The sequence below is a fragment of the Bubalus kerabau genome, chromosome 18, assembly GCF_029407905.1.
Source record: "Bubalus kerabau isolate K-KA32 ecotype Philippines breed swamp buffalo chromosome 18, PCC_UOA_SB_1v2, whole genome shotgun sequence".
In the NCBI taxonomy this organism is placed as follows: domain Eukaryota; kingdom Metazoa; phylum Chordata; class Mammalia; order Artiodactyla; family Bovidae; genus Bubalus; species Bubalus kerabau.
Window position 1 is genome coordinate 36,902,348 of NC_073641.1, and position 26,168 is coordinate 36,928,515.

Genomic DNA, 26,168 nt, shown 5'->3' on the forward strand with positions numbered 1-26,168 from the left:
GTTTGTTTGGAGAAACATTAAGTTCATGGAATCTTCCATGTAGCTCAGAAGGTAAAGAATCTGCTTTCAATGAAGGAGACCTGGGTTGGATCCCCTGGGTAGGGAAGATCATCTGGAGAAGGAAATGGCAATACACTCCAGTATTCTTGCCTGGAGAATCCCATGGACAGAGGAGCCTGGTGGGCTACAGTCCGTGGGGTCGCAAAGAGTTGAACACATAGAACACATACACTCTTAGGTTCACGAGCCATGAAGACATTCACACGTAGATGTCCAATTAGGAGTTGTATCCAAATTTAAATTCAGAAGAGATTTCTGGGCTGCAGACTTATCTCTGGGTGTCCTTAACATATACAAGGACACCAAAACCTTGGAGAAAATGTAGAGAGAAAAAGAAATCCAAGGACGGTAACTTGAGAAAAAACAGCATTTCTGAGACTGTCAAAAGACAAGGAACCTGCCCAGGAGAGTAGGAGCAAAGGACAGAGGGGAAAGAAGCAATGAAAGGGGCCTGGTGTCATTCAGTCCAAGGAAAGAGACTATCTTAAAGAGCAAGAGTGGTCAACCTCATTGATGGCTGTTAAGTGGTCAGTGAGGTAAGAACTGAAGGGGACCAAGGGAGAAGGCCTCTTGGAGTCACTGTCGACTTTGGCAAGAGCAATGACCTTAGGACAGGAGAGTTGAGCTGTGATTGGGAGGTAAGGAACAAAATACCAGAGTGCAAACTACTTTTTCCAGAAAGCGGGCCTAAAAAAGATGAGAGAATTTGGGAAGTGGTTAAAAGGAGGAACTGAGACGTATTATTATTTTGGAACAGAGAGAAACAAAAATATATCTCTAGGAATTCCTTAAAGTGTCATTGTGAAGGCCGGGGGGAAGTGGGGGTAGCTGGAAGGAAAGGTAAAGTTCAGAAAGAGTGTTCTATTTGTTCATTCACTTGTTTATGTTCATGTCAAGGACTTGAATACATTCTACTACAAATGGAAAGGAGCTGGTAGTGAAGGAGAATTTTTAATGGAAGAAATACTCAGTTAACAAGGGTTCAAAGAGATGCTGACAACTAGAGCTTTGGAGGAGGGATTGGCCTTACCATCCCTCCAAAATAAAAATTAAAAGCTGCATTATGAAAAGGACAGGTGCCACTTCAGGAAAACGGGGCAGGAAGTTTATAAGATTATTGTTTCATACCTTCTGTTCTTGGTTTTCTTTTGGCCACTGAATAAGATAGCAATTCAAGCTGGTGTTTCAACCGGAAGAGCCTGGAATGGAGAACCAAGACAGAAAGAAAAGTTCAAAGCCAGAAAAGCACAGCTAGGGGTGCGAGGGAAGGTTAAAAGTGCCCAAAAGTATACATTGAAATTCAAAAAGGATGAGGAATGAGTCCTGATGTGGAGTGTGATGCTGTAAGTTCAGGACATACAAATCGCAGGGGTGGGAAAGCTTGATTTATGAAGTGCTTGCCACAGGAATGGCTGGGTGGACTGGCTTAAATTTGCAAGGAAATAGGACAACTTGAAATTTTGCCAGACTCTCTGAGGGGCACAGAGTGAAAGATTGTTCCTAGCTTCAGTGAGTCTCTACACTTTTTGAAAAAATAAGACTAATCAGTGAGAAATTCCTGAGCTGGATGACTTACTAGTTTTCTTCAACTTAGGCCGAAGGTTAAATTATAACACAATAGAAGAATTAAACAAAAAAGTTGAGTTGAAAATAAAATACAGCATGTGATCAAGTGTCAAATGAGAGGTGGAGTAAAAGAATAAGTACTGAGGCTCAAAAGAGAGAAAGAAGTAAATAAATTAATCTGGTTTGTGAAGACTTCTTGGAAACAAGCACACATAATGGTAATTATTAACGGATATGTTTTATTATCTTAGCTACGACCCAGCAGAAAGACAAGGCACACCATTGCCCATAGACTGCAGGATGAGCTCCTGGAGTGAGTGGTCGAAATGTGACCCTTGCCTCAAACAAATGGTAAGTATTCTTTGCCATTCCCCACTGGTGTCCCCAGAGGGCAACTGTATTGCCAGGAAAATGACAAAGAGGTAGGAGCCTCACCTCCCCACCCCACCACCACCAACTGTGTTCTGAACTCAGAATTAAAGGAAAATATCTAAATGGATTAGGCTAACCTTACTGGGAAACCTGAATGCTGCCCAGCTGGCTGAACAAATGTCAGGAGGAACCATATTCTACACAAGAGCCTGCCAACCTCACCACATGAGGTGTTCCTCCAAGTGAGAGGTCAGGGACTATGTTTCAGGCTTCCATCCTAAAACCTTTGACTCAACTGGAGGTTGGAGGTTTGCAGGGGTATGGATGCAGTTTTAGATCAGAAGCCCTTTTTGGCCTTAGAAACGCCAGCATTTCCAGCTGTTTCTGTGCAGTTTCGTTCAAGGAGCATTGAGATCTTTGGACAATTTAATGGGCGAAAGTGCGTGGACGCCGTGGGAGACCGACGGCAGTGTGTACCCACCGAGGCTTGCGAAGACCCCGAGGAGGACTGTGGCAACGATTTTCAGTGCGGTACAGGTAATCCTCCCGTGGCCTGGTGAGGGCTTCTGTGTGCCTTTATAAGCGAAAAGAAGGAAATGGGCTTCCTGACCCTCATGCTTCCAAGTGTGGATACAAAAAAATCCAAATATAATGTGTGATCACTCCTCTCTAACTTTAAAGGATGTTTGATAACTTCAGAAAGAAAGAAAATTTGGCGTGAGATACACAGTGTCTTTCTGTCTTTCCTGATTTTGATTGCAGGCAGGTGCATAAAGAATCGGCTTCTGTGTAATGAAGACAATGACTGCGGAGACTATTCAGATGAGGATAACTGTGAACGGGATCCTCGTCCCCCTTGCCGCAACCGAGTGGTGGAAGAGTCAGAGCTGGCAAGGACGGCAGGATTTGGGTCTGTACTCCACTTGTATACTTGCGGATGAGGATGAGTGAAAATGATCCCCACATCTATTGCCATGCTGGAGTGGTAGATGGTTTGAGCCAGTACAGAGTGGCCTCTGGATCTGTATTCTGTCTGAATTATATTTGAGCTTGAAAGAAGTTAAGTGCTGAATCAGCATCTCAAAATAATTTGGACAAACTGCCTGGCTTCAGTAGGTGTCTACGAAATAGATTAGACTATCAGGATAATAGGTGATTACTTCTGAGGTCAATAGGAGAGGAGATCCCTTGGTTATCAACCTCTGGAAGACAATAGCAAGATTGAAACGACACATTAATTTTTGAAGTTGAATTGCCAGTATTAGGTCTGGTAATTCGATTCAAATATTTGTATGCCCAGGAAGACTGGAAAAGTTCTGTTGGAACTTTTCTTGGATCTCTACCTGGGTATAAATTCTCAGGGGGTCCCAGCATTCTGGAGTTTGCCCAAGAGGTAAAGATGAGAGGGAGCAGTTCTGATGCCATGTGGGGCTGGTGTTGAGACTCTGCTTCTCATTACAGAGCTGAAGTTTCACTCATTTCCATACAATTACTGCTTTATGTGGAATCTAAGGAAGTTTTCTCTCTGAACTAAACAAACAGGCTCCAAGCAGGGCATTACTTGTGTTATGGATTCTCATTTGCAAATCTACATCTGATTTTATAGGAAAAGGATACAGAAATCATAGCCCTCTTGGCTGAAAAACAATCATTTGCAATCTAAAGGTTTCTTTTATACATGAAGAGAAAATTCATTCTATGATATCTGCCAGGGAGTTTCCCAATGAGGCATCCCAGAGAGCATCCAAGACTCCTTAAACACCTCCCGCCTTACCTTGATCAGGGCTGGTGATGACATCATCACAGAGCTGAGCCTGCAGGACTAAGTGAGAGGGTGGGGCCCAAGCTGTGTGGAAAGTTGGCTAAGAGGTAGAAAATGAGATAGGCTCTGATAGAATCAGCCCACCAACCGTTTTAAGATCCCATTACCATGAGCAATCACCTGTAGTTAATTTAGTCTTCATAAAGCTATTGTTCTCTGACAGCTTTCATTTGCATAATACTTTGAATTTTTCCAAATCTTTTTGAGCATTCCCTCTCTTAGCTATTCATAATAATCCTGTCAGATAGTTAGGGGCGGCGTTATATTCACTTTATAGATAAGAACTAAGTAAAATCAACAAGGCCTTTTGGCATATTAGTTGCTGCTGCTGCTAAGTCGCTTCAGTCATGTCCGACTCTGCATGACCCCCATAGACGGCAGCCCACCAGGTTCCCCCGTCCCTGGGATTCTCCTGGCAAGAATACTGGAGTGGGTCGCCATTTCCTTCTCCAATGTGTGAAGGTAAAAAGTGAAAGTGAAGACACTCAGTCATGTCTGACTCTTTGCCACCCCACGGACTGCAGCCTACCAGGCTCCTCCACCCATGGGATATTCCAGGCAAAAGTACTGGTGCCATTGCCTTCTCTGATATTAGTTGCTAGCAGAACTAAAACCCAAGTTTCCCTGACCAAGAGAAAACTACGTGTTTTTTTTTCATCATGTCACCTAACCCTCTTTCTTCCCACATTCCCCTCACTACCCACATCACTCCTCCCACATCACTACAAAGCCTATAAGTCAACTCCCTAACTTCAAAGCATAACTAATCTTAGAAAATGAAACTCCTTAAGTAGTTATTTATTACCCAAATATTGGAATTAAGACTATAGAGAGTAGTATAAATCAGTAATTAATATTTAACAATCAACTTCAAAATAGCATGCTTTGTTATATCCATAATCATGGTATTCTTCAATACCATTGATGTTACATATTTATGTATCAATACTAGGTATCTCCATTATGTTTATATGGGGCTAAATAGAGATAATAGGAATAAACAAACTAATCATAGCTACATGCTTATAAACTCTCCAGTTTGGAAAACCTCACCAAGTCATATCAGTCATATACAGTCAGATTCTTTTACACATGAAAGTCACAAGTACTCATAAATTAATTAAATTTATAGTTGTTTTCATTTGAAGGACTCTCATTTAAATTCTCATGCCAGGAGAATTCACTTGTATCACAAATGTTTCAGCCTCTTGGTATCTGAGATTCTTCAGAAGTGTTTAAGGAAAATCCCCAACCCATCTTGCATCCATTGGAAAAAAAAAAAAAAAGTCCATACCAGCTGTGAATGATGTGCTATACACAAGGAGTTACTCCTGTGTGTGATCTAAGCATAACAGCACTTCTGTGGAGGGAGCCTGCTCTTCAGCTCACCTGGTAAATTGGAACTGCCTTGGATTTTAGGTGCAGGTGTGAAAACAGCCATCTCCAAATGCTGCCAAAGAACACATGCTTTTTATTTCCCAAGCGATGACATTCCATCCATGAGAAGTTTTCATGTTTCTTGGCAGAAAGAAAATTGGCTCATTCTAGACTAGACTGGCTGTCTCTGTAGTGGTGGAGCCAAGTCAAAAGTTTTGAAACATTTCTTCCCTAGCCTCCTTTAGTCTGTGGAGCAGCTTCATTGTAACTTTCCAAATGGATCCAGCCAAATGGACAATCTGCTGTTCCATAGAACAAAACCCTGCAAACTGGGGTAATCTTACTGTGGGTGCAAAAAGACTTTTCAGGGGGGGCGATAGGTGAGTTTTACAATAAGTTTCCCCAACTATTAGTTACTTAACTAATGTAACTAATAATAAATCTTCAATTCCTTACATACAGATTTTTAAGTGATAAGCTTGAAGATTCGGGATCACTCATTCAGTTGTCAAATCCATTCTCCTGTCTTACCTCTTCTTTTACAATTTAACTCCCACTTCCCAAAAGAAGAGTACATCCCTCACCCATCTCATATTTCCCTATGAGATAGAAAAACCAAGAAACAATTCCAAATTTTGTACTCAGTTGTACTTGGACTCTAAGGCCTTGTAAGTCAAGTGGTCTCAAATTCTTTTTACCAACAGCATTTAAAGGTCCTAATCAATTGTCAGGTAATGGCTATAAAAATAACAGTTAACTAAAGACTAGTCGGTGTTATTTTTTTGGCATAAAACTCAGAAGATCGAGAAATTGAGTGCCATTGCTATGACAAAATTTCTTCTATTCTTATCTACTTATTTATGTGCATAAAGTTTCTCAGCAGTTACATCTATAAAAATGAAGAGTAGAAATAAAGTCAATACTGCTATGTTTTTTCTAGCAGTAAGTAATATTCTAACACGGGTATAGTTCAGTTCAATTCAGTGGCTCAGTCGTGTCCGACTCTTTGTGACCCCATGAATCACAGCACGCCAGGCCTCCCTGTCCATCACCAACTCCCAGAGTTCACTCAGACTCACATCCGTCGAGTCAGTGATGCCATCCAGCCATCTCGTCCTCTGTCTTCCCCTTCTCCTCCTGCCCCCCAATCCCCCCCAGCATCAGAGGCTTTTCCAATGAGTCAACTCTTCGCATGAGGTGGCCAAATAGTAACTAATCAACTAATTAAAAAGAAGCCCCATTCATTTCACTGAGAGATGCTTTTCCAATAAAAATTTTATGTTTATTAAATATTGCTAAATTTTAATATGTTTAAATGTACTACTAAAAATGGTAACTCAATCCAGAGAATTTATTAAACACTTAGACCTTATGGTCAAAGAATATTTAATGTTTTTAATTAATATCTTTTGAATATAGAAAAGTGTGAAAAAGTGATCAATTAAAACTTCCATGCATAAAAATCCATTACATTAGGTTAAAATTCTATAGCAGAAATGAAATAGAAATATAGATCAAAGCATAAAACAGAGTGGGGGAATATGGGAACTCTATTATCTACTCATTTTGCCATGAACCTAAAAATGCTCTAAGAAATAAAGTTTATTTTTTTAAAAAGAAGAATCAAAAGGAATACCACAAAACAATCAGCTGTTAAAGAAATATAAACATTGTCATTACTTAATACCTGCTATCACTACAGAATTTATATGCCATTTGTTTTTAAAAGAAGCACTATAATTATATTTTAAAGTGTAAATATTTACAGCATGCTGGGAAATGTATCCTTTAGTTCAGTTCAGTCACTCAGTCGTGTCCTAATCTTTGTGACCCCCTGTGCTGCAGCACACCAGCCTCCCTGTCCATCACCAACTCCCAGAGCTTGCTCAAACTCATGTCCATTGAGTCAGTGATGCCATCCAGCCATCTCATCCTCTGTCGTCCCCTTCTCCTCCTGCCTTCAATCTTTCCCAGCATCAGGGTCTTTTCCAGTGAGTCAGTTCTTCACATCAGGTGGCCAAAGTATTGGAGTTTCAGCCTCAGCATCAGTCTTTCCAATGAACACCCAGGACTGATCTCCTTTAGAATGGACTGGTTGGATCTCCTTGCAGTCCCAGGGACTCTCAAGAGTCTTCTCCAACACCACAGTTCAAAAGCATCAATTCTTCGGTGCTCAGCTTTCTTTATAGTCCAACTCTTGCATCCATACGTGACCACTGGAAAAACCATAGCCTTGACCAGACAGACCTTTGTTGGCAAAGTAATGTCTCTGCTTTTTAATATGCCAACCTTTTCACTCTCCTCTTTCACTTTCATCAATTTATCCTTTGCAACTACTTAAAAGGAAACATTTTAGATGTCAAACTAAAACCGCACAAGGAGGCATGATTTATTAGAGTAGACAACCAAGAAATCTGAAGACTACCACCCCAAAATATGCTATATATATTTCTACCTACAGAACATTTTTTAATTTTAAATGTACTTGGCTGCAGTAGGTCTTAGTTGCAGCACTCTGAGATCTTTAGTTGTGGCACAAGAACTCTGAGTTGCAGCATGTGAAATCTAGTTCCCTGACCAGGGTTCAAACCGGGAACCTCTGCATTGAAAGTGCAGAATCTTAGCCACTGGACCACCAGAGCAGTCCCTCCACTTACAGTATTTTGTACACTCATTCCTTCTGCCCTCCAGACCCCATCTTCAAAACTCAAATAAAATCCTGATACTCCTTCTAAAACCATTTTTACGACCCTGCTATGGGGACCTCTTCCTCTTGGGAAATTTGTACATCACTTACCTGTACTACCCATTTGGTACATGCACATTCATCCTTGGACTATTGTTTGAAATTGGTAATTGTATCTAAACCCTACCTTGAATATAATGTTAATGAAATCAAAGACTATATTAACTATCTTAATATTACCCATTGCTTATTACAAACACTACACTACTCATAGATACACAGTCACCTAAGAGTTCATCACCATTGTTGTTCAGTTGCTGAATCATGTCCTACTGTTTATGAACTGCATGAACTTTGTGAACTCCATGAACTTCAGCATACCAGACTTCTCTGTTCTTTACTGTCTCCTAGAGTTTGCTCAGAGTCGGACACGACTGAAGTGACTTAGCAGCAGCAGCAGAGTTTGCTCAAGTTCATGTCCATTGAGTTGGTGATGCTATCGAACCATCTCATCCCCTGCTGCCCTCTTCTTTTGTCTTCAATATTTCCCAGCATCAGGGTCTTTTCCAATGAGTTGACTCTTTGCATCATTATAAGCCAATTCAATGTCATTATTCATTAAATACAAAGAGGTACAGGGTCATTGTTAATAAGATACATGGAAGACAAGTTCACGACAGAATAAAGTACCTGAGGTCTTGTTTAAGAAACAAACACAGATCACTTATTTTCAGTATTCTATGTATTTGTATCTAAACCTTAGCAATATTTTTTAAAATATTTATTGTTCACATGTCTGTGAAAACAGGGATGGGTGAAAAGCTGAAGACAAAATTTTAATCTCCCATCCAGCATAAGATGTTTAAGAATGTAAACTAGATATATAGAGTTTCTTTTTTCCTCTCTTCCTTGTTCAACTGACTCAGTCTACTGTTTGGCCCTTTACTAGAAATTTAAGGCCATAAGTACTTTTCATGAAAGGTACTTTTGGTGGGGCAAATAGTGAGAAGGAGTTAATTCTAACTATACAATCAGTCTTGAGAAAGATATTACTAAATCATTTCCTTAACTTGCCTTTCATTAAGTTGAGCTATAATGTTCTTCTTCTTTATAGATTCAAAGTTTATTAAGAATGTGCTGTTTATATAAAGATGTTGTTGTTAACTAACCCATTGGAAATAGGATACTTTTCCAATTATTTTTCTTGCATTAGCAATGGGTTTACTATCCAAACCCTTTGACAAATTGCTCTTGAAACCAACATCCAGATTTGTAATCCAGCTCATTGGACTCAGGGATGTGGTCCAGAGCAATAGCTTTTGCTTAGAGTTTTGCTTAGAGCATATTTATTCTTTTGTGCCAAGCTACATTATGGATATGAGAAGCAAACCTCTATTTTGGCCTCTCTGCCGTGGGGCCATTTATTCCAGATACAGTCTAGACAGCAAGGACTGTTTCACCAATTAGCACTTCACGAAGAATGAACTATTTCTTCTTCATATATTGATTTTTGGCCTACAAATCAAAGTCAATATTTTTTAGGCTAAACAGGATTCTTATTTCTGAATTAAAGTTTGCCAAATAACAATATTTTGCTAGGAGAAAAAAGGAGAACTTTTGAGAATGCCTTGCTGGATGATGACATTTTTGTGTTCCTCTTGGAAAGTGTAATAAGAGTAAAATAAGTCTGGAGGGAACAAGGTTTGTGACAAACAATGAGACAGCTGGAGGAAAATGTTTAAAGAGAATGGGGAGAGACAGAGGCCCCATGTTGATTCACAGATTAAAAAATCATATGCATATGTTATACTCCCCCCTGAGATGCTCTGTTCCCAGATAATTTTAAGAGGTGATATTGTAGCATTGGCTTATAGTTCACCAAGGGAGGTTAGCTAAGAGTTACATCAGTGAGAATTCAACTTTAACAGCCAGATGGCCCCTTGCTTCCTCCTTATTGAATTTCTTTCACTGGGCTCAACAGTGGCCTAATTGCCTATAAGAGTTTATAAGACCTTCCTAAGGTGTACTTCCCACCCCGGACACAGAGTAGAGGTGACCAGGCCCTTGCTTCTGTTCCTGATTCACACCATCACACAGGTTTTGGGGACACGGTGAGCTGAAGCTCTCCTCTCCCAGTTCCTGAGGGCTGCCTGGCATTCGCTCCAGGTATCTCCATGCCTGATGCTACTCTGTTCACTCTCAGGATCAACATCTTAGGCATGGATCCGCTCAGCACCCCTTTTGACAACCAGTACTACAATGGACTCTGTGACCGAGTTTGGGATGGCAACACCTTGACGTACTACCGCAGGCCCTGGAACGTGGCTTCGCTGACCTATGACGTAAGTCTTCTTAGAAGAAAATGCACTGTTCAGCTTTAGCTGACCAATTGGTTCCATAAGTTTCATTCTAAATGATGTGAAAAATTCAGTAGAATGAAAATTCAATGTGAACATAAGATTGACTTAAAGAAGAGGTGTAGCTTGAGTCTCTTTAGATAATATACAGCAGTCTATGATCAATCCTCAGCAGTATGCAGTTAGTGGTAGAGTTTTGACAAACACCTCATCTCTGAAAAGAATCATTTAAGATTCTGATGAAACTAAAAATTAAATTAGTGCTGACTTAAGGACTGAGTACCCTGCTGCCATGCTCTTAAGGGTCGGTTTTGGCTAACCTACCCAGAATGTCTCTAGATTTATTTTCCTTCATGTCCCCTTTGTAACACCTGCTTGACTAATGTGAGTTTTGACCTCAAAACCCTCCATCCTCAGTTCTAGTGAAATTATTTCCTAGAGTGATTTTTACTCTACAAAATGCCAGCTCAAGCCTACTGCCTTTCTGTAAGTCACCTAAATTCTCTAAAACAATCCACAAACTGTACCTGCCTCCCTTCAAAGGAACAACATTTATCACTTTTAGAGATTAGTTTTTGTTTTAAACAAGATATAATAAAGAATAATAAATAACTTACTCTGATCCAGTAACTACAATAATCTGTTTCTTTAAATGGTTCCATTCAGTTCAGTTCAGTTCAGTCGCTCAGTCGTGTCCGACTCTTTGCGACCCCATGAATCGCAGCATGCCAAGCCTCCCTGTCCATCACCAACTCCCGGAGTTCACTCAGACTCACATCCATCGAGTCAGTGATGCCATCCAGCCATCTCATCCTCTGTCGTCCCCTTCTCCTCCTGCCCCCAATCCCTCCCAGCATCAGAGTCTTTTCCAGTGAGTCAACTCTTCGCATGAGGTGGCCAAAGTACTGGAGTTTCAGCTTCAGCATCATTCCCTCCAAAGAAATCCCAGGGCTGATCTCCTTCAGAATGGACTGGTTGGATCTCCTTGCAGTTCAAGGGACTCTCAAGAGTCTTCTCCAACACCACACTTCAAAAGCATCAATTCTTTGGCGCTCAGCCTTCTTCACAGTCCAACTCTCACATCCATACATGACCACAGGAAAAACCATAGCCTTGACTAGATGAACCTTTGTTGGCAAGGTAATGTCTCTGCTTTTCAATATGCTATCTAGGTTGGTCATAACTTTCCATCCAAGGAGTAAGTGTCTTTTAATTTCATGGCTGCAGTCACCATCTGCAGTGATTTTGGAGCCCAAAAAAATAAATTCTGACACTGTTTCCACTGTTTCCCCATCTATTTCCCATGAAGTGATGGGACCGGATGCCATGATCTTTGTTTTCCGATGCATAAAATTTACCTTATTTAGTCATGACAATGTCCTTTATTATTGCTGTCAATCCCATCAGTTTGAGAAACATTACTTTTCCATAATTGTAGTTAGTATTCCTTTTATTTCTATGTTGTAAATCAGTCCCTACCCACTGCAGCCTGAAGTGATCATCCTGTCTTGTGAATGTTCAAGATGTTTAATGTCTCAAATATTTGACTGACATTCTTTCCCCCATGTGCACACTGTCATATTTCTGGTACCCGTAAGTCCAGAAAAAAATCAGTTTTCCACAAATGTCAGGGAACATTCTGGATTATTGATGTTTCCCATCATGCCAGGTTAACCTTCTTTAAGCATATTTTTTGAAGAGGAGTTCTTGTCTTTCTAAGAAGTATTACACATGTTCTACTTTCTTTGAAAGAGTATACCAAAGAAGGGAAACTTTGTCATTGCTGATGCAAGAAGTTTTATTGTGTTGTTTTATTTATTTTATTTTTGTTTAGTTCTCAGGTCTGTGCTGTTAAGGTTTTCTTTGTGTCTGTCACCAGCCTGTTAGCTTCTCTGTAAGCTTAGTAACAGGTGTGAACCAAGAGACGAGGGCTAGAGGGTTGCTCAGGACTGATCTTGAAGCTACATTTGGAAAGTAAGCAAACTGCTGTCCCTTATCTACAACTCTGGAAACAGATGTGTTTCCTAATTTGGAAGGTTTTGAATTTTACAAGGATGATGTGGTACTTATCCTATATATTACTTACACCCCAGGTGGAATTGGGAACAGCATCATAGAGTCAAACACATTCACATATCTATGGCAAAATGAACTGATATTTACAAAAGGTGGGAGAAATGAAGGCCATAAATAACTTATCATCAGTTCAGATCAGATTAATGCCTCCAAATGAGTTTTGGCATCCAGCTTATAAAAAAGTTGATAGGGATTGTGGACCTGAGTGTTTATTTTGTGCCACCTGAGGAAGGATGTTGATGGAGTTGGCTGGGGGCCTGTTAAAAAGTCCCCAAATCATCCCCCACCCTTGGTGCTAGTAATGCTAATGCTCCCAGTATCCTAATCTGTTAAGGTCCACGACTAGCTCAACATTAAAGAACTTGAGTTTATTGAATGAAAATCTCTATTTTTACTTTTTAGGAAAGGGTTATTTTCTACGCCTTCTAATCCTCTTTGGCAGATTTTACCTACTTTTTCATGTATATTCTTATTATAGTGCCTAAAGGCAGAGAATGCGCATTTTACTTCCTTATAACCTATTACCAGTTGTCACTCAATATATGTGTAGGATAAGTGCTTAACAAAATTGTACTGGATGACAATTTTTAAAATCTTGTTTTAGTTACTTACGGGCAATAATTTACTATCTTTCATTTTTTTGAAAGAATTCTATCAACCTATCATTCCATGGGGAACATTCCCTAATAATGACATCTTACTCTGACACATTCACTTTCCCTCAGTGCTGCTGCTAAGTCGCTTCAGTCGTGTCCGACTCTGTGTGACCCCATAGACGGCAGCCCACCAGGCTCCCCCGTCCCTGGGATTCTCCAGTCTTGTCTCAAATGCAGCTTTGGCTCCAGAGCACACTGCACAGTTTGGAATCCTAGCCCTTGGGAAGATTACTTCTCCTCATCATGGCTCAGTTTCCTCATCTGTAAAATAGAAATAATAATGCCTACCCTGTAAAGATAAATGAGTCTAAATAGGTGAAACATTCATGTTACTGACACACAGCAAACACTCAATAAATATTTGCTATTCTTTTTAAAAGTATAAACAGAAAAAGACTTAGTTCTGATTAAATGCAGTTCTGGTTAATTAGTAGTTACATTCTCACTCAAGGTTTATTGGTTACCATAAATCAGAAGTGATGACCAAGAACAACTGAAGGCTGCAATTATAGAGGGGGAAAAAAGTGATGATTACATGCATGAATTAGTTCCTTTTCACTTCTTTATCTTTAGTCATCTCTACTTTTGTTGTTGAAAGTAACAATTTGTAAATCAGGTTTCAGGTTTTCATTACAATTCTTTTTAAACCTGAATCTCCTTGAGAATGTAAGATTTTGGAGGTCAGCAAAGGTTTGGAAAGTGCACCTGGATTATAAGCAGCCTTTCCACCCTAAATCCTAACAAAATACTGAGTGATTTTATATTATGTGCATTGCCAGGAATTTCTTGTTGCCTCTTAACTTCCTATATCTACTTTAGTAGAGTCACTAATTTTCTAGACACATCCTTAACCTTGTATTCACCAGAACTATGCTGCCTCTGAAATCTGAAACTTATGTTTTGCCTCATCACAACTATCCAGTCGCTCAGTTCTCATCCTCCCTTGTGACCGCTAATCTAGTCTTAAACCCCATCTAGACTTGGGACCACTAATCTAGTCTTAAACACCATTTAGACCCAGTTTTGGGAAAAGGAAATGGCAACCCACACTGGTGTTCTTGCCTGGAGAACCCCAGGGACGGGGAAGCCTGGTGGGCTGCAGTCCATGGGGTCACTAAGAGTCAGACACGACTGGGCAACTTCACTTTCACTTTTCACTTTCATGCATTGGAGAAGGAAATGGCAACCCACTCCAGTGTTCTTGCCTGGAGAATCCCAGGGATGGGGGAGCCTGGTGAGCTGCCATCTATGGGGTTGCACAGAGTTGGACACGACTGAAGTGACTTAGCAGTGGCAGCAGCAGACCCAGTTTGGGGTCATCTATTTTCCTTCCAGTCTGTTTTGCTCCTCCTATGTCCAGTTTTTTCCCTCTAATCAATCTATATCCATTTTTGACCACTCTTGATAGTATTATCATTGTCTTTGCTTTCTAGTCCTTCAAGAAAAGCTCCATCTTTGGATGAACCCTGTTATTTTTCTACGTAAACTTACCTTGCTGGGCACCATAGAGAAAATCATGCTAATAATTCAGGAATGGGTAGCGTTATAACCACACCCAGGTCTTCCACCCTTCTCAACAGGTCCACACACCTCCCCACTCTCCACAGGGTAGTTTAAAATGCTAGACAACCTCCTCCAGCTCTTTACCTTATTATTCTGCCTACCTTATTAGATGGTAGGAGCTCCAACTGGACAGAGAAGATCCAAGCCACAGATAAGAATCTTCTCAGGTTTGTTTTTTTTTTCCTTCAAAGTTGTACTTATGTACAAACTTATTTGATGCTCAGTTCAACCTCTGTCTCCCTCATTTTCCACCCAGTCCTTAATACGCAAATATCTTTAAGAGTCCCATTTAAAAAACAAAAACACAGAAAGGATGCCCTCATCTCTACATACTCTTCTCATCTACATTTGCTATCTCAATTTTTGTACTTCCCATGAATTCCTCAACTGGATTTGTTTCCTAGGGCTACCATCACAAAGTACAAGTTGGATGGTTTAAACAGCAAACATTTATTTTCTCACAGTTCTGGAGGCTGAAAGTCTAAGATCAAGATGTCAATAGGGTTGGTTTCCCCTTAGGTCCCTCTCCTTGACAGTAGGGAGCTATCTCCTGTATCTCCACGTGGTCTTCCCTCCATGCTGGACTGATTCTAATCTCCCCTTCTTATAAGGTCACCGGTCATACTGGATTACAGCCCACCTAACGACCTCATTTTAACTTAATAACCTTTTTGAAGATTCTGTCTCAAAATGCCATCACATTTTGGGGTAATTGAAATCAGGAATTTCAGCATGTGGATTTTGGGGGATCACAGTTCAGCCCATAACACCAAACCTCTGTTATCTTGTTACCCAAACTGTTTTCACCAAAGTTCATCTTAAACTTCATTGAGTTCCCTTTACTTGAAACAGCCCTTAAATATTGCTGCTACCAGAGTTGCTATCTTATTTCACAGTCTCTCTCTACAGCGATTTCATTCTCTCCTGTGGGTTTAGATTTCCCCTCCATCCTGATGGCTTACAAATACTGCATTTACAGCCCAGGTCTCCCTCTGAACTAGGTATCTGTGTAACTCAGTTCAGTTGCTCAGTCATGTCCGACTCTGTGACCCCATGGACTGCAGCACGCCAAGCTTCCCTGTCCATCACCAACTCCTGGAGCTTACTCAAACTCATGTCCATCGAGTCAGTGATGCCATCCAACCATCTCATCCTCTGTCATCCCCTTCTCCTCCTGCCTTCAATCTTTCCCAACATCAGGGTCTTTTCCAAAGAGTTAGTTCTCCACACCAGGTGGCCAAAGTATTAGAGTTTCAACTTCAGCATCAGCCCTTTCAATGAATATTCAGGACTGATTTCCTTTAGGATTGACTGGTTTGATCTCCTTGCAGTCCAAGGGACTCTCAAGAGTCTTCTCCAACACCACAGTTCAAAAGCCTCAATTCTTCAGCACTCAGCTTTCTTTATGGTCCAACTCTCACATCCATACATGACTACTGGAAAAACCATAGCCTTGACTAGACCTTTGTGGGCAAAGTAATGTCTCTGCTTTTGAATATGCTGTCTAGGTTGGTCTGTGTTGTGGCTCAGCTGGTAAAGAATCTGCCTACAATGTGGGAGACCTGGGTTCGATCCCTGGGTTGTGAAGATCCCCTGGAAAAGGGAAAGGCTACCCACTCCAGTATTCTGGCCTGGAGAATTCCATGGACATGGGGTCACAAAGACAGGACTGAGCGACTTTGACTTTCACTTTCAGGTTGGTCTGGGTAGCTAGTTGACTGCAAACATCACACAGTTCACATATCCAAACCTTATATCCCATCTTATTCCTAATACTCTGTTTCTTGCTCTTGAATTCTCTACTTGGGAAATGAAACAATATCTTCCTAATCATTAAACTCAGAAGTCTGGAAATCTTCCTAAAGACCTCTACAGGTGCATCTCCCTCAAAGCCCACAACATCCAATCAGTCTGCAAGTTCCATTATTTTGTAAAGTCTGTTATCTCTGTTTCTTCTTCTCCATTCCCACTGCCTTGCCCACTGCCTTGGGCTCTCATCATTTCCATCTGGGCTACTATCAGTCCTCCCATAAGTCTGAGACCCCTAGTTTTGCTCAGTTTCAATTCATTCCACTCACTTCAGTATAAAGATATATGATAAATCTGACCTTATCACTCTGTTGCTTACATTTGGTATTGTCTCCCTATAGCCTTCCAGATAATAATCAATGTCCTTGGCAGGGAGGAAAAGGTCATTCTTCATCTGGCTTTTAATGGCCACACCACTCTCAGCTTTCTCCTCTGAATCTTTTGTTTTGAATAGATGCCTCTTCTGCAAATTATGCAATAGCCTTTGCTTTTTCTTTCTGTTCAGGTGTTGATTTTGCTGTATCCTATCTACCTTTAGTTGAGTTTCTAGTCATTTTATTTACCATGGAATCCTGAGAAACTAACATCATATATCATATATCATGCTAAATAAATAATTGTGTGTTCAGTCATTCAGTCATGTCGGACTCTTTGCAACCCCATGGACTATAGCCCACCAGGCTCCTCTGAACATGAGATTTTCCAGATAAGAATAGTTTAGTGGGTTGCATTTCCTCCTCCAGGGAAATAAATGATTACTGAATTAGTAAATAAATGCATGCAGAATACTGACACTCTTGCTTTAGAAAGCAAATGCTTTTTTTTAATGGAGGGAATAACCCATATTCAAGTGAACATATAATTGGAATTGCCATCAAAGTTGACAGGAAATGAAAACAGGCTTAATAAACATTCCAACTACTCTCTCTACAGGCAGTTTGAACCCATTTAGAAAACTTGGCAGTGAACAAATAAAATTTATTATATACTTACATGCTAGTTTATTTGTTATGTATTGATATTCTTGGGAAGCAAGTAAGACTATGCCTATAGAAGCTTCTATCTTGAAAGAAATTATAGTCTACAATGAACTTATTATGGATTCAAATTTGGAGTCATAAGTAGGAGTCAAATTATGAAGATACTCATATGCCATACTAAGTAACTTGGGCATAATCCTGAGGATGATAAAGGAACCACTGAGGAGCATCACATGGTCAGAGTTCCATTTCAAATCTTTGTGGTTTGTGGAGACAAATTTTGAGGAGACAACAACAGAGATAATAACTGAAGAAGGCTATTTTATGGTCCAAGGAGATGATGAAAAACTGAACTGCATCTGTAATACTAGAGGCAGAGAAGGAGATATGAGATGCAGCTCAGTCTTAAGAACTAACAATTCAGTAATGAATTGGAGACAGTAGAGCTTAAGGTCAAGTGCTCAGTTCTGAATAAGACTCCTTGGGTTTGAATTCTGATAAATTCCTTCACTTACCATCCACATGACTCCAGGAAACTTAATTATCTTTCCTGAATCTCAGTTTCTTATCATAAAGTGGGGTAATAATAATACATACTTCATAGAAATTTGGAAAAGGTTAAATGTGTTAATAAATGCAAAGTGCTTAGAACAGGGTCCAGCACAAAGTAAACTCACCATAGATGAAAAATATGGAGACAGAAAGTCAAAGGAGACCTCCAGTGGATGGTAGGCCATCAGAGAAGATCTGAGATATATGTGTGTGTGTGTTGGAAGGGGAGATGGGGAATCTTCCCAAAGAAGAGTCAATTCCAAGAAGATAACGATTGACTTCTGGGTAGAGTTATCTTGCCCAAAATAGATTATATAAAATATGTTAATGTGAGGGTGGAGTTTGAACTGGAGACAGAAATTTAGGTACCATCAGCATATACCAGAGCATCACTGAAGCCTTAAGAGTCCTTAAGGCCAATCCAGGAGGTGTATAATGAGAGAGGAAAGAATAGAGAGAATGGAATCCTAGAACATACCAATATTGAAGACCTAGGCAGAGAAGACCTTATGACTATACAGTGGAAGTGAGAAATAGATTTAAGGGACTAGATCTGATAGACAGAGTGCCTGATGAACTATGGATGGAAGTTCGTGACATTGTACAGGAGACAGGAATCAAGACAATCCCCAAGAAAAAGAAATGCAAAAAAGCAAAATGGCTGTCTGAGGAGGCCTTACAAATAGCTGTGAAAAAAAGGGAAGTGAAATGCAAAGGAGAAAAGGAAAGATATACCCATTTGAATGCAGAGTTCCAAAGAATAGCAAGGAAAGATAAGAAAGCCTTCCTCAGCAATCAATGCAAACAAATAGAGGAAAACAACAGAATGGGAAAGACTAGAGATGTCTTCAAGAAAATTAGAGATACCAAGGGAAGATTTCATGCAAAGATGGGCTCAATAAAGGACAGAAATGGTATGGACCTAACAGAAGCAGAAGATATTAAGAAGAGGTAGCAAGAATACACAGAAGAACTGTACAAAAAATATCTTCATGACCCAGGTAATCACGATGGTGTGATCACTCACCTAGAGCCAGACATCCTGGAATGTGAAGTCAAGTGGGCCTTAGAAAGCATCACTACGAACAAAGCTAGTGGAGGTGATGGAATTCCAGTTGAGCTATTTCAAATCCTGAAAGATGACGGTGTGAAAGTGCTGCACTCACTATGCCAGCAAATTTGGAAAACTCAGCAGTGGCCACAGGACTGGAAAAGGTCAGTTTTCATTCCAATCCCAAAGAAAGGCAATGCCAAAGAATGCTCAAACTACTGCACAATTGCACTCACCTCACACACTAGTAAAGTAATGCTCAAAATTCTCCAAGCCAGGCTTCAGCAATACATGGACCATGAACTTCCAGATGTTCAAGCTGGTTTTAGAAAAGGCAGAGGAACCAGAGATCAAATTGCCAACATCCGCTGGATCATGGAAAAATCAAGAGAGTTCCAGAAAAACATCTATTTCTGCTTTATTGTCTATGCCAAAGCCTTTGACTGTGTGGATCACGGCAAACTGTGGAAAATTCTGAAAGAGATGGGAATACCAGACCACCTGACCTGCCTCTTGAGAAACCTATATGCAGGTCAGGAAACAACAGTTAGAACTGGACATGGACCAGCAGACTGGTTTCAAATAGGAAAAGGAGTACGTCAAGGCTGTATATTGTCACCCTGCTTATTTAACTTCTATGCAGAGTACATCATGAGAAACGCTGGGCTGGAAGAAGCACAAGCTGGAATCAAGATTGCCAGGAGAAATATCAATAACCTCAGATATGCGGATGACACCACCCTTATGGCAGAAAGGAATTACTAAAGAGCCTCTTGATGAAAGTGAAAGAAGAGAGTGAAAAAGTTGGCTTAAAATTCAACATTCAGAAAACTAAGATCATGGCATCTGGTCCCATCACTTCATGGGAAATACATGGGGAAACAGTGGAAACAGTGGCTAACTTTATTTTGGGGGGCTCCAAAATCACTGCAGATGGCGATTGCAGCAATGAAATTAAGAGACGCTTACTCCTTGGAAGGAAAGTTATGACCAATCTAAACAGCATATTAAAAAGCAGAGACATTACTTTGCCAACAAAGGTCCGTCTAGTCAAGGCTATGGTTTTTCCAGCAGTCATGTATGGATGTGAGAGTTGGACTATAAAGAAAGCTGAGCGCCAAAGAATTGATGCTTTTGAACTGTGGTGTTGGAGAAGACTCTTGAGAGTCCCTTGGACTGCAAGGAGATCCAACCAGTCCATCCCAAAGGAGATCAGTCTTGGATGTTTATCGGAAGGACTGGTGAAGCTGAAATTCCAATGCTTTGGCCACCTGATGCAAAGAGCTAACTTATTTGAAAAGATCCTGATGCAGGGAAAGATTGAGGGCAGGAGGAGAAGGGGACGACAGAGGATGAGATGGTTGGATGGCATCACTGACTCGATGGACATGGGTTTGAGTGAACTCCGGGAGTTGGTGATGGACAGGGAGGCCTGGCGTTCTGTGGTTCATGGGGCGCAAAGAGTCAGACACGACTGAGCGACTGAACTGAACTGAAGGCAGAGAAGATGATCTTTTGAAGATAATAGAGAACTATATTCATTATCTACTGTTACCTTTCAAATTATCCTGAAATTTAACAGTTAAAAGGGGGTGTGGTTTGGCTGGGTACCTTAGTTGAGGATGACTCATGAGGTTTCAGGCAATCTGGTCTTTCCAGGTTCCTTTTGTCGATTAGTGAGAGATGCCCTTAATAATAATAGTAAGTCATGTATGGTTTTATTCTTTATTTGTACATACAAACTTTTAGTGAAACTTTTAATAATCTTTTCTCTTTAGTTTTTATTTCTACTCTTTCTCCAAACCTCCTCAGTTTGAACTATGGAGTGTTTTCTGAGGTGTTCTATCTCTTCCATTCCCAGGGCCAGAAGTAATGTTTATTTCTATTCAGGAAGCATCAGTTGATAAGTTTTTAGACAGGATAGATTTCTCTAACCCCTACAAAGACCTTCTGGAAGACACAGCCACACTTGCCTCCTCTCTGATTTCAGCTTCTCCAACATCTGTTTATTTGATGCTCATAAAGAAACTTACTTCCATCTTTGTGTCTTCCTACTTTCTGTAATCTTGCCTCTTGACCTCTCTTCAAAGGCTTTTGTCCTCTTCAGAATGATCCCACTTATTGGTCCATCTCTGAATGCCTATCATTGGGCTCAGACTTATTTTTGAATGGATGGATTTGGGGCTTTTCAATCTAGCTCTTGTCTCTAGGCTTTCTGGGGGTGACCCAACCCTCACTATTTCAGGCTTTACTCACTACTACCATCCTAGCATAGTGAAACAGGACCATTCAACAGCATTCTAATTGACACCCTGACTAATATTCCTTTATACCAGCAAGCAGTCCTTCACACTGCTAAGTTGATCCTTATCACAGGGCTGGTCCCTTTCTAGCCAATTCAGATGTAAGCACAAGAGCCTACAAATTATGCCACTCTAATCCTACACCCAATTAGAAGACAATGAACTAGGAAGACCTTACCTTCTAGAAGAGTTAGGGAGAGAGTTTTCTGGTGCCATTTTGTTCAGCTTTGGCACTTCTCAGCATGGAAAACTGAGTGGAATTGTCTTCAATTGCTTCCAGCCTTAGATTTCAAGGCAATAGAAATGTATTCATTTCTCTTTTTGTTAATTGAAGTATAGTTGATTAACCATGCTGAGTTAGTTTCTGGTGTACAGTAAAGTGATTCAGTTTAATATAACATAATATTATTGCATAATATATATATGTATTAATATTTCAAGGCCAAATGTTCAAGAAAATCTTTTCCATGAATCTTTTCTTCATTTACCACAGAGAATTTGTCAAGCCCTCTTTGGCAGTGTAAAATAATAATGAACAATTCTGCCCTGGAATCAGACTTCCTGGGTTTCATTGCTGACTGGGCCACTCCCTAGCTGTGTGATCTTGGATGCATTTTTTTAACCTTTATCTTCTTATCTGTAAAATGGGAATAATTTGAGAAATTAAAAGATAGGAAATTAAACATTTATGTAAAATACTTTTAGCAACTACTGACACAGAGTAAGCACTCAAAACATATGTTATGTTAGCTATATTGGAGCTGCATATTAAATTTAATAAATTTTTTCTTGTCATCCACTATTCACCAGGCAATTTACTAAATGGTGAAACTATAGTCGCATGTGGGTAAGATGGGTATGGTCCCTGAATTCTAGGAGTTTACCATCTGAAGGTCTATTAAATAAGCAGTTATAAAAGGGAAGAGTTTTTCATTTTGTAAGAAGAACCATGAGAGCTTATAGGAAACAGATTTGTTAGTCAGAGGGATGAGGAAACATCTCCCTAAAGAAGTGATGTTTAAGCTCAGACTTGAAATAGTAGTGGGGATTCACCAGACCAAGGGATATATAGTACATATTTGTGTATGAGTGTGTGTAATGGGAAGGTGGAGGAGGCAGGGGAAGTACAGAAGTTTCCAGAAAGTAAACACAACATAAAAGAGCCCTGTGATGGGAGGAAACATAGGCGGTGGAAATGGAAAGGAGATCAGCGGGCTGGAGTATAGACAGGGAGAAACTAACTTGGAACAAGACTTTATCTCAAAGGCAGGGAAGACAAAGATTTTAAGCAGGGAAGTGACATGGTTAGGTTACTCTTCCCCTTTGCATTGAGCACTTTCCTTTAAAGAAAATTATATACATTTCAATCTTTCCCATTAGATGATAACTTTGAGTTTCTTGTCTTAGTCTTCTTGGGTTGCTATAATGAAATACCAGGGACCAGGTAGCTTTGAAACAACAGAAATTTACTGCTCACAGTCCTGGAGGCTGGGCATCTGAGATCAAAGTGCTAGCAGGGTCAGGTGAGGGACCTCTTCTGGGTTACAGACTTCTTGCTGTATCCTGACATGGTTTCCAGGGACTAGGGAGTTCTGTGGAGTCACTTTTATAAAAGCACTAATCTTTTCATGAAGGCTCCTTCCACAGGCCCCACCTTCTATTAATAACACCATCCCATTGGGCATTAATGGATTTTAACATATGAATTTAAGGGGAGACATACACGATCAGACCTCACCATTCACCGTGCATAAAAGTCACTCAATGTATGCTACTAAGTCCCCTCTGTGTCAATGACTAAAGAGATTAGTGTCTTTTTCCAGACAAGAGTTGCAGCCTGCTTCAGGGGACCTCTGGAAACAGAGTTTAATTGTCGAGATTAACAGCTCTCCCACTGATGCCTGACAGTAACCAAGTTGGCAAAGAAAGTTCTGTTTTATTGAAGTATAGTCGAATTACAGTGTTATGTTAATTTCTGGTGAACAGAAAGCTGATTCAGATATATATATTCTTTTTAAAATTCTTTTCTATTATAGATTACAAGATAGTAAATATAGTTTCTTGTGCTATACAGTAAGATCTTGTTGATTACCTATTTTACGTATAGTAGTGTGTTACCTGTTAAACCCAAGCTCCTAATTTATCCCTCTCCCATCCTTTCCTCTTTGGTGGCCATAAGTTTGTTTTCTATGTCTGTGAGTCTGTTTTGTAAATAAGTTTATGTGTTTTAATTGAAAGTTTTAATTAAACAGCTAACTAAACATCTAGGTTGTTTTAGCTAAACTAGTTTTAACTAAACAACCAGGCTGTTTTAACTAAACAACTAGGTTGTTTAGTTCAGCCTTTTTCGTGCAAAAATGAGCACGGTTAAAAAAATCAAAATGTCCAAACAACATAAAAGATAATGCAAGAAAAAAGCAAGCCTGCCACTACTCCAGAGGTCTATCTATTCACAGTTCCCCTTCTCAAGGGTGAACAATCTGTGGGTTGTCTATTTTTCCAGTAATTTTCTATGCACATAGAAATTTGTTTTTTGGGGTTTTTTCCGATTAGGCAGTGAAGTGAAAAGGTTAAGAGGCAGAACAGGGCTCAAGTCTTGAAACTTCTACTTAAATTAATTAACATGTGTAAAATGCTCAAAACAGTGCCTGGTATATAAGGCTTCTGAAGGGTTAGCTTTATCATTTCTTTTCTTTCTTTTTTTAACACAAATGGGAATATATTGTACATCTGATCTGTTATGCAACTTGCTTTTTAATTATTAATATGTTAACTTTTGAAAGCTTGGTATGTTCTAAGCCCTTCGTATGCTTTATTTCATTGATTTCTCATAACAACCTTTGGGCCAGGTGTGGTGAGTATCCCTATTTTATAGACTAGGAATCAGACTGGGCACAGAGAGGTTATTGTGTAATGTTCTCAAGATTATCGAATCTGTATTTAAATACTGGCAGTCTCACTTTTGTGCCTTCACTCTTAACTTCTTTGCTCTACTCTCTTTCAAATAAATTGCCTGATTTTTGTCTTTTCCTATTTATTGTGGGTGTGTTTTTTGTGTATTTTCTCTTAGACCAAAGCTGACAAGAATTTCAGAACTGAAAATCATGAAGAAAGCATTCAGATAATCAGAACTATTATCGAAGAGAAGAAATTAAATTTTAATGCAGGTTTAACTGTAAAATATACACCTGTTGAAGCAATTGAAAAGAATAAATGTATAGATTTAGGACATTCTGACAAAGGAAGCGTCTCAAGTTCTTCCAAGTTGGCTGCTGAGGCTACATTTCGATTTGCATATTCCAGAGATGATATTTACAGACTGTTGTCATCATATTCTGCTAAGCAGGTAAGATCAAACTTTAGTATAGAAAATATAATGGAATATTTTGAAAACTAACCAAGCATGCTTTTTTAAGTTTAATTGTTTAGAAAAGATAGTGCTCATAAGATAAAGAAAAATAATACTCAACAAATCTTCAAATGTGTAGGTAGCTAGAGGGTCCGGAGGAAGACAGTTAACTGGAAAAAATCCCTTCAATTCAGTTGTAATGTGAGTGTTTGTGGTTACAAACAGAACAAGCATATTAAGAATTCAGAGCACACTTTTGGGGACTCCCCTGGCGATACAGTGGTTAAGACTTTGTGTTTCCACTATAATGGGCACGGGTTCGATTCCTAGTTAGGGGTAGCCAAGATCCCATATGCCTGTGGTGCAGCCAAAAAAAGAGAGAAGAATTCAGAACTTTCTTTTTGACTGAGATTGTGGTAGCAGACTATTTAATCTATATTCTCGTCAGAATTAACTCATGCTCAGGAGTTTTTTGGTAATTCGTTGCAACGTCTTAGAATGATGACTACTTACTGTAAAGCGTATTTCTAAAGTAACAATGCCATGAAATTATATGCATTGCATATGAAATTGTCTGCTTACTTTGTAATCATACATTTCATTTGAGACTTTGAAAATGTGTTTGTTTTTTAATATTTAATCCAGATTTAGTGGTTTGTTTCATCTTTGGAGGGCTTCCCTGGTGGCTCAGACGGTAAAGCATCTGCCTGCAATGCGGGAGACCCGGGTTCAATTCCTGGGTCAGGAAGATCCTCTGGAGAAGGAAATGGCAATCCATTCCAGCACTCTTGCCTGGAAAATCCCATGGACAGAGGATCCTGATAGGCTACAGTCCATGGGGTCACAAAGAGTTGGACACGACTGAGCGACTTCACCTTCACTTTTCACTTTCATGCATTGGAGAAGGAAATGGCAACCCACTCCAGTGTTCTTGCCTGGAGAATCCCAGGGACCGGGGAGCCTGGTGGGCTGCCGTCTATGGGGTCGCACAGAGTCGGACACGACTGAAGCGACTTAGCAGCAGCAGCAGCAGCATAGCCTATTAACAATGTTGTGATAGTTTCAAGTGAACAGCGAAGGGACTCAACCAAATATATATACATGTATCCATTCTCCCCCAAACTCCCCTGCCACATAACACTGAACAGAGTTGCATGTCCTATACACTAGGTCCTTGTTGATTATCCGTTTTAAATATAGCAGTGTATACGTGTCCATCCCAAACTCCCTAACTATCCCTTCCCGCCATCTGCCCCCAATCCCCAGCAACAATATAACTGTTTTTTATAAGTCAGTACATTGCTTCTATTCACATGCACACTCACTCAAAGAGTGCAGTTGGAAAATCCTTGAAGTCATTCAACAACTATTTAATTGTGGACTTACTATGTGGCCAGGTACTGTTCTGGGTGCTTAGAATACATTTGTGAACCAAACTAACAAAGATTCTTATTCTCATGCAGCTGAAAGTTTAGCAGGGAAGATAGATTAAAAATAAGCATAACAGCAAAAAAGGCAAGCTATAGACTATTTAAAAAATGACAGGTGCTATAGAATAAAATGAAGAGAGAGTAGAGTAGCATAAGGCA

The 26,168-nt window shown here is 39.9% G+C and overlaps 1 protein-coding gene across 1 annotated transcript in view; it reads left to right on the top strand.

The window, feature by feature from the left end:
* Positions 1–573: 573 nt before the first annotated feature.
* C9 (complement C9) overlaps positions 574–26,168 on the top strand; it is a 47,101-nt gene continuing 21,506 nt past the window's right edge. The window contains exons 1-6 of the mRNA XM_055555328.1: positions 574–596; positions 1,878–1,977; positions 2,391–2,535; positions 2,761–2,908; positions 10,087–10,225; positions 24,301–24,576. Coding sequence (XP_055411303.1) covers positions 574–596; positions 1,878–1,977; positions 2,391–2,535; positions 2,761–2,908; positions 10,087–10,225; positions 24,301–24,576 — 831 coding nt within the window. The remainder of the gene's footprint in view (positions 597–1,877; positions 1,978–2,390; positions 2,536–2,760; positions 2,909–10,086; positions 10,226–24,300; positions 24,577–26,168) is intronic.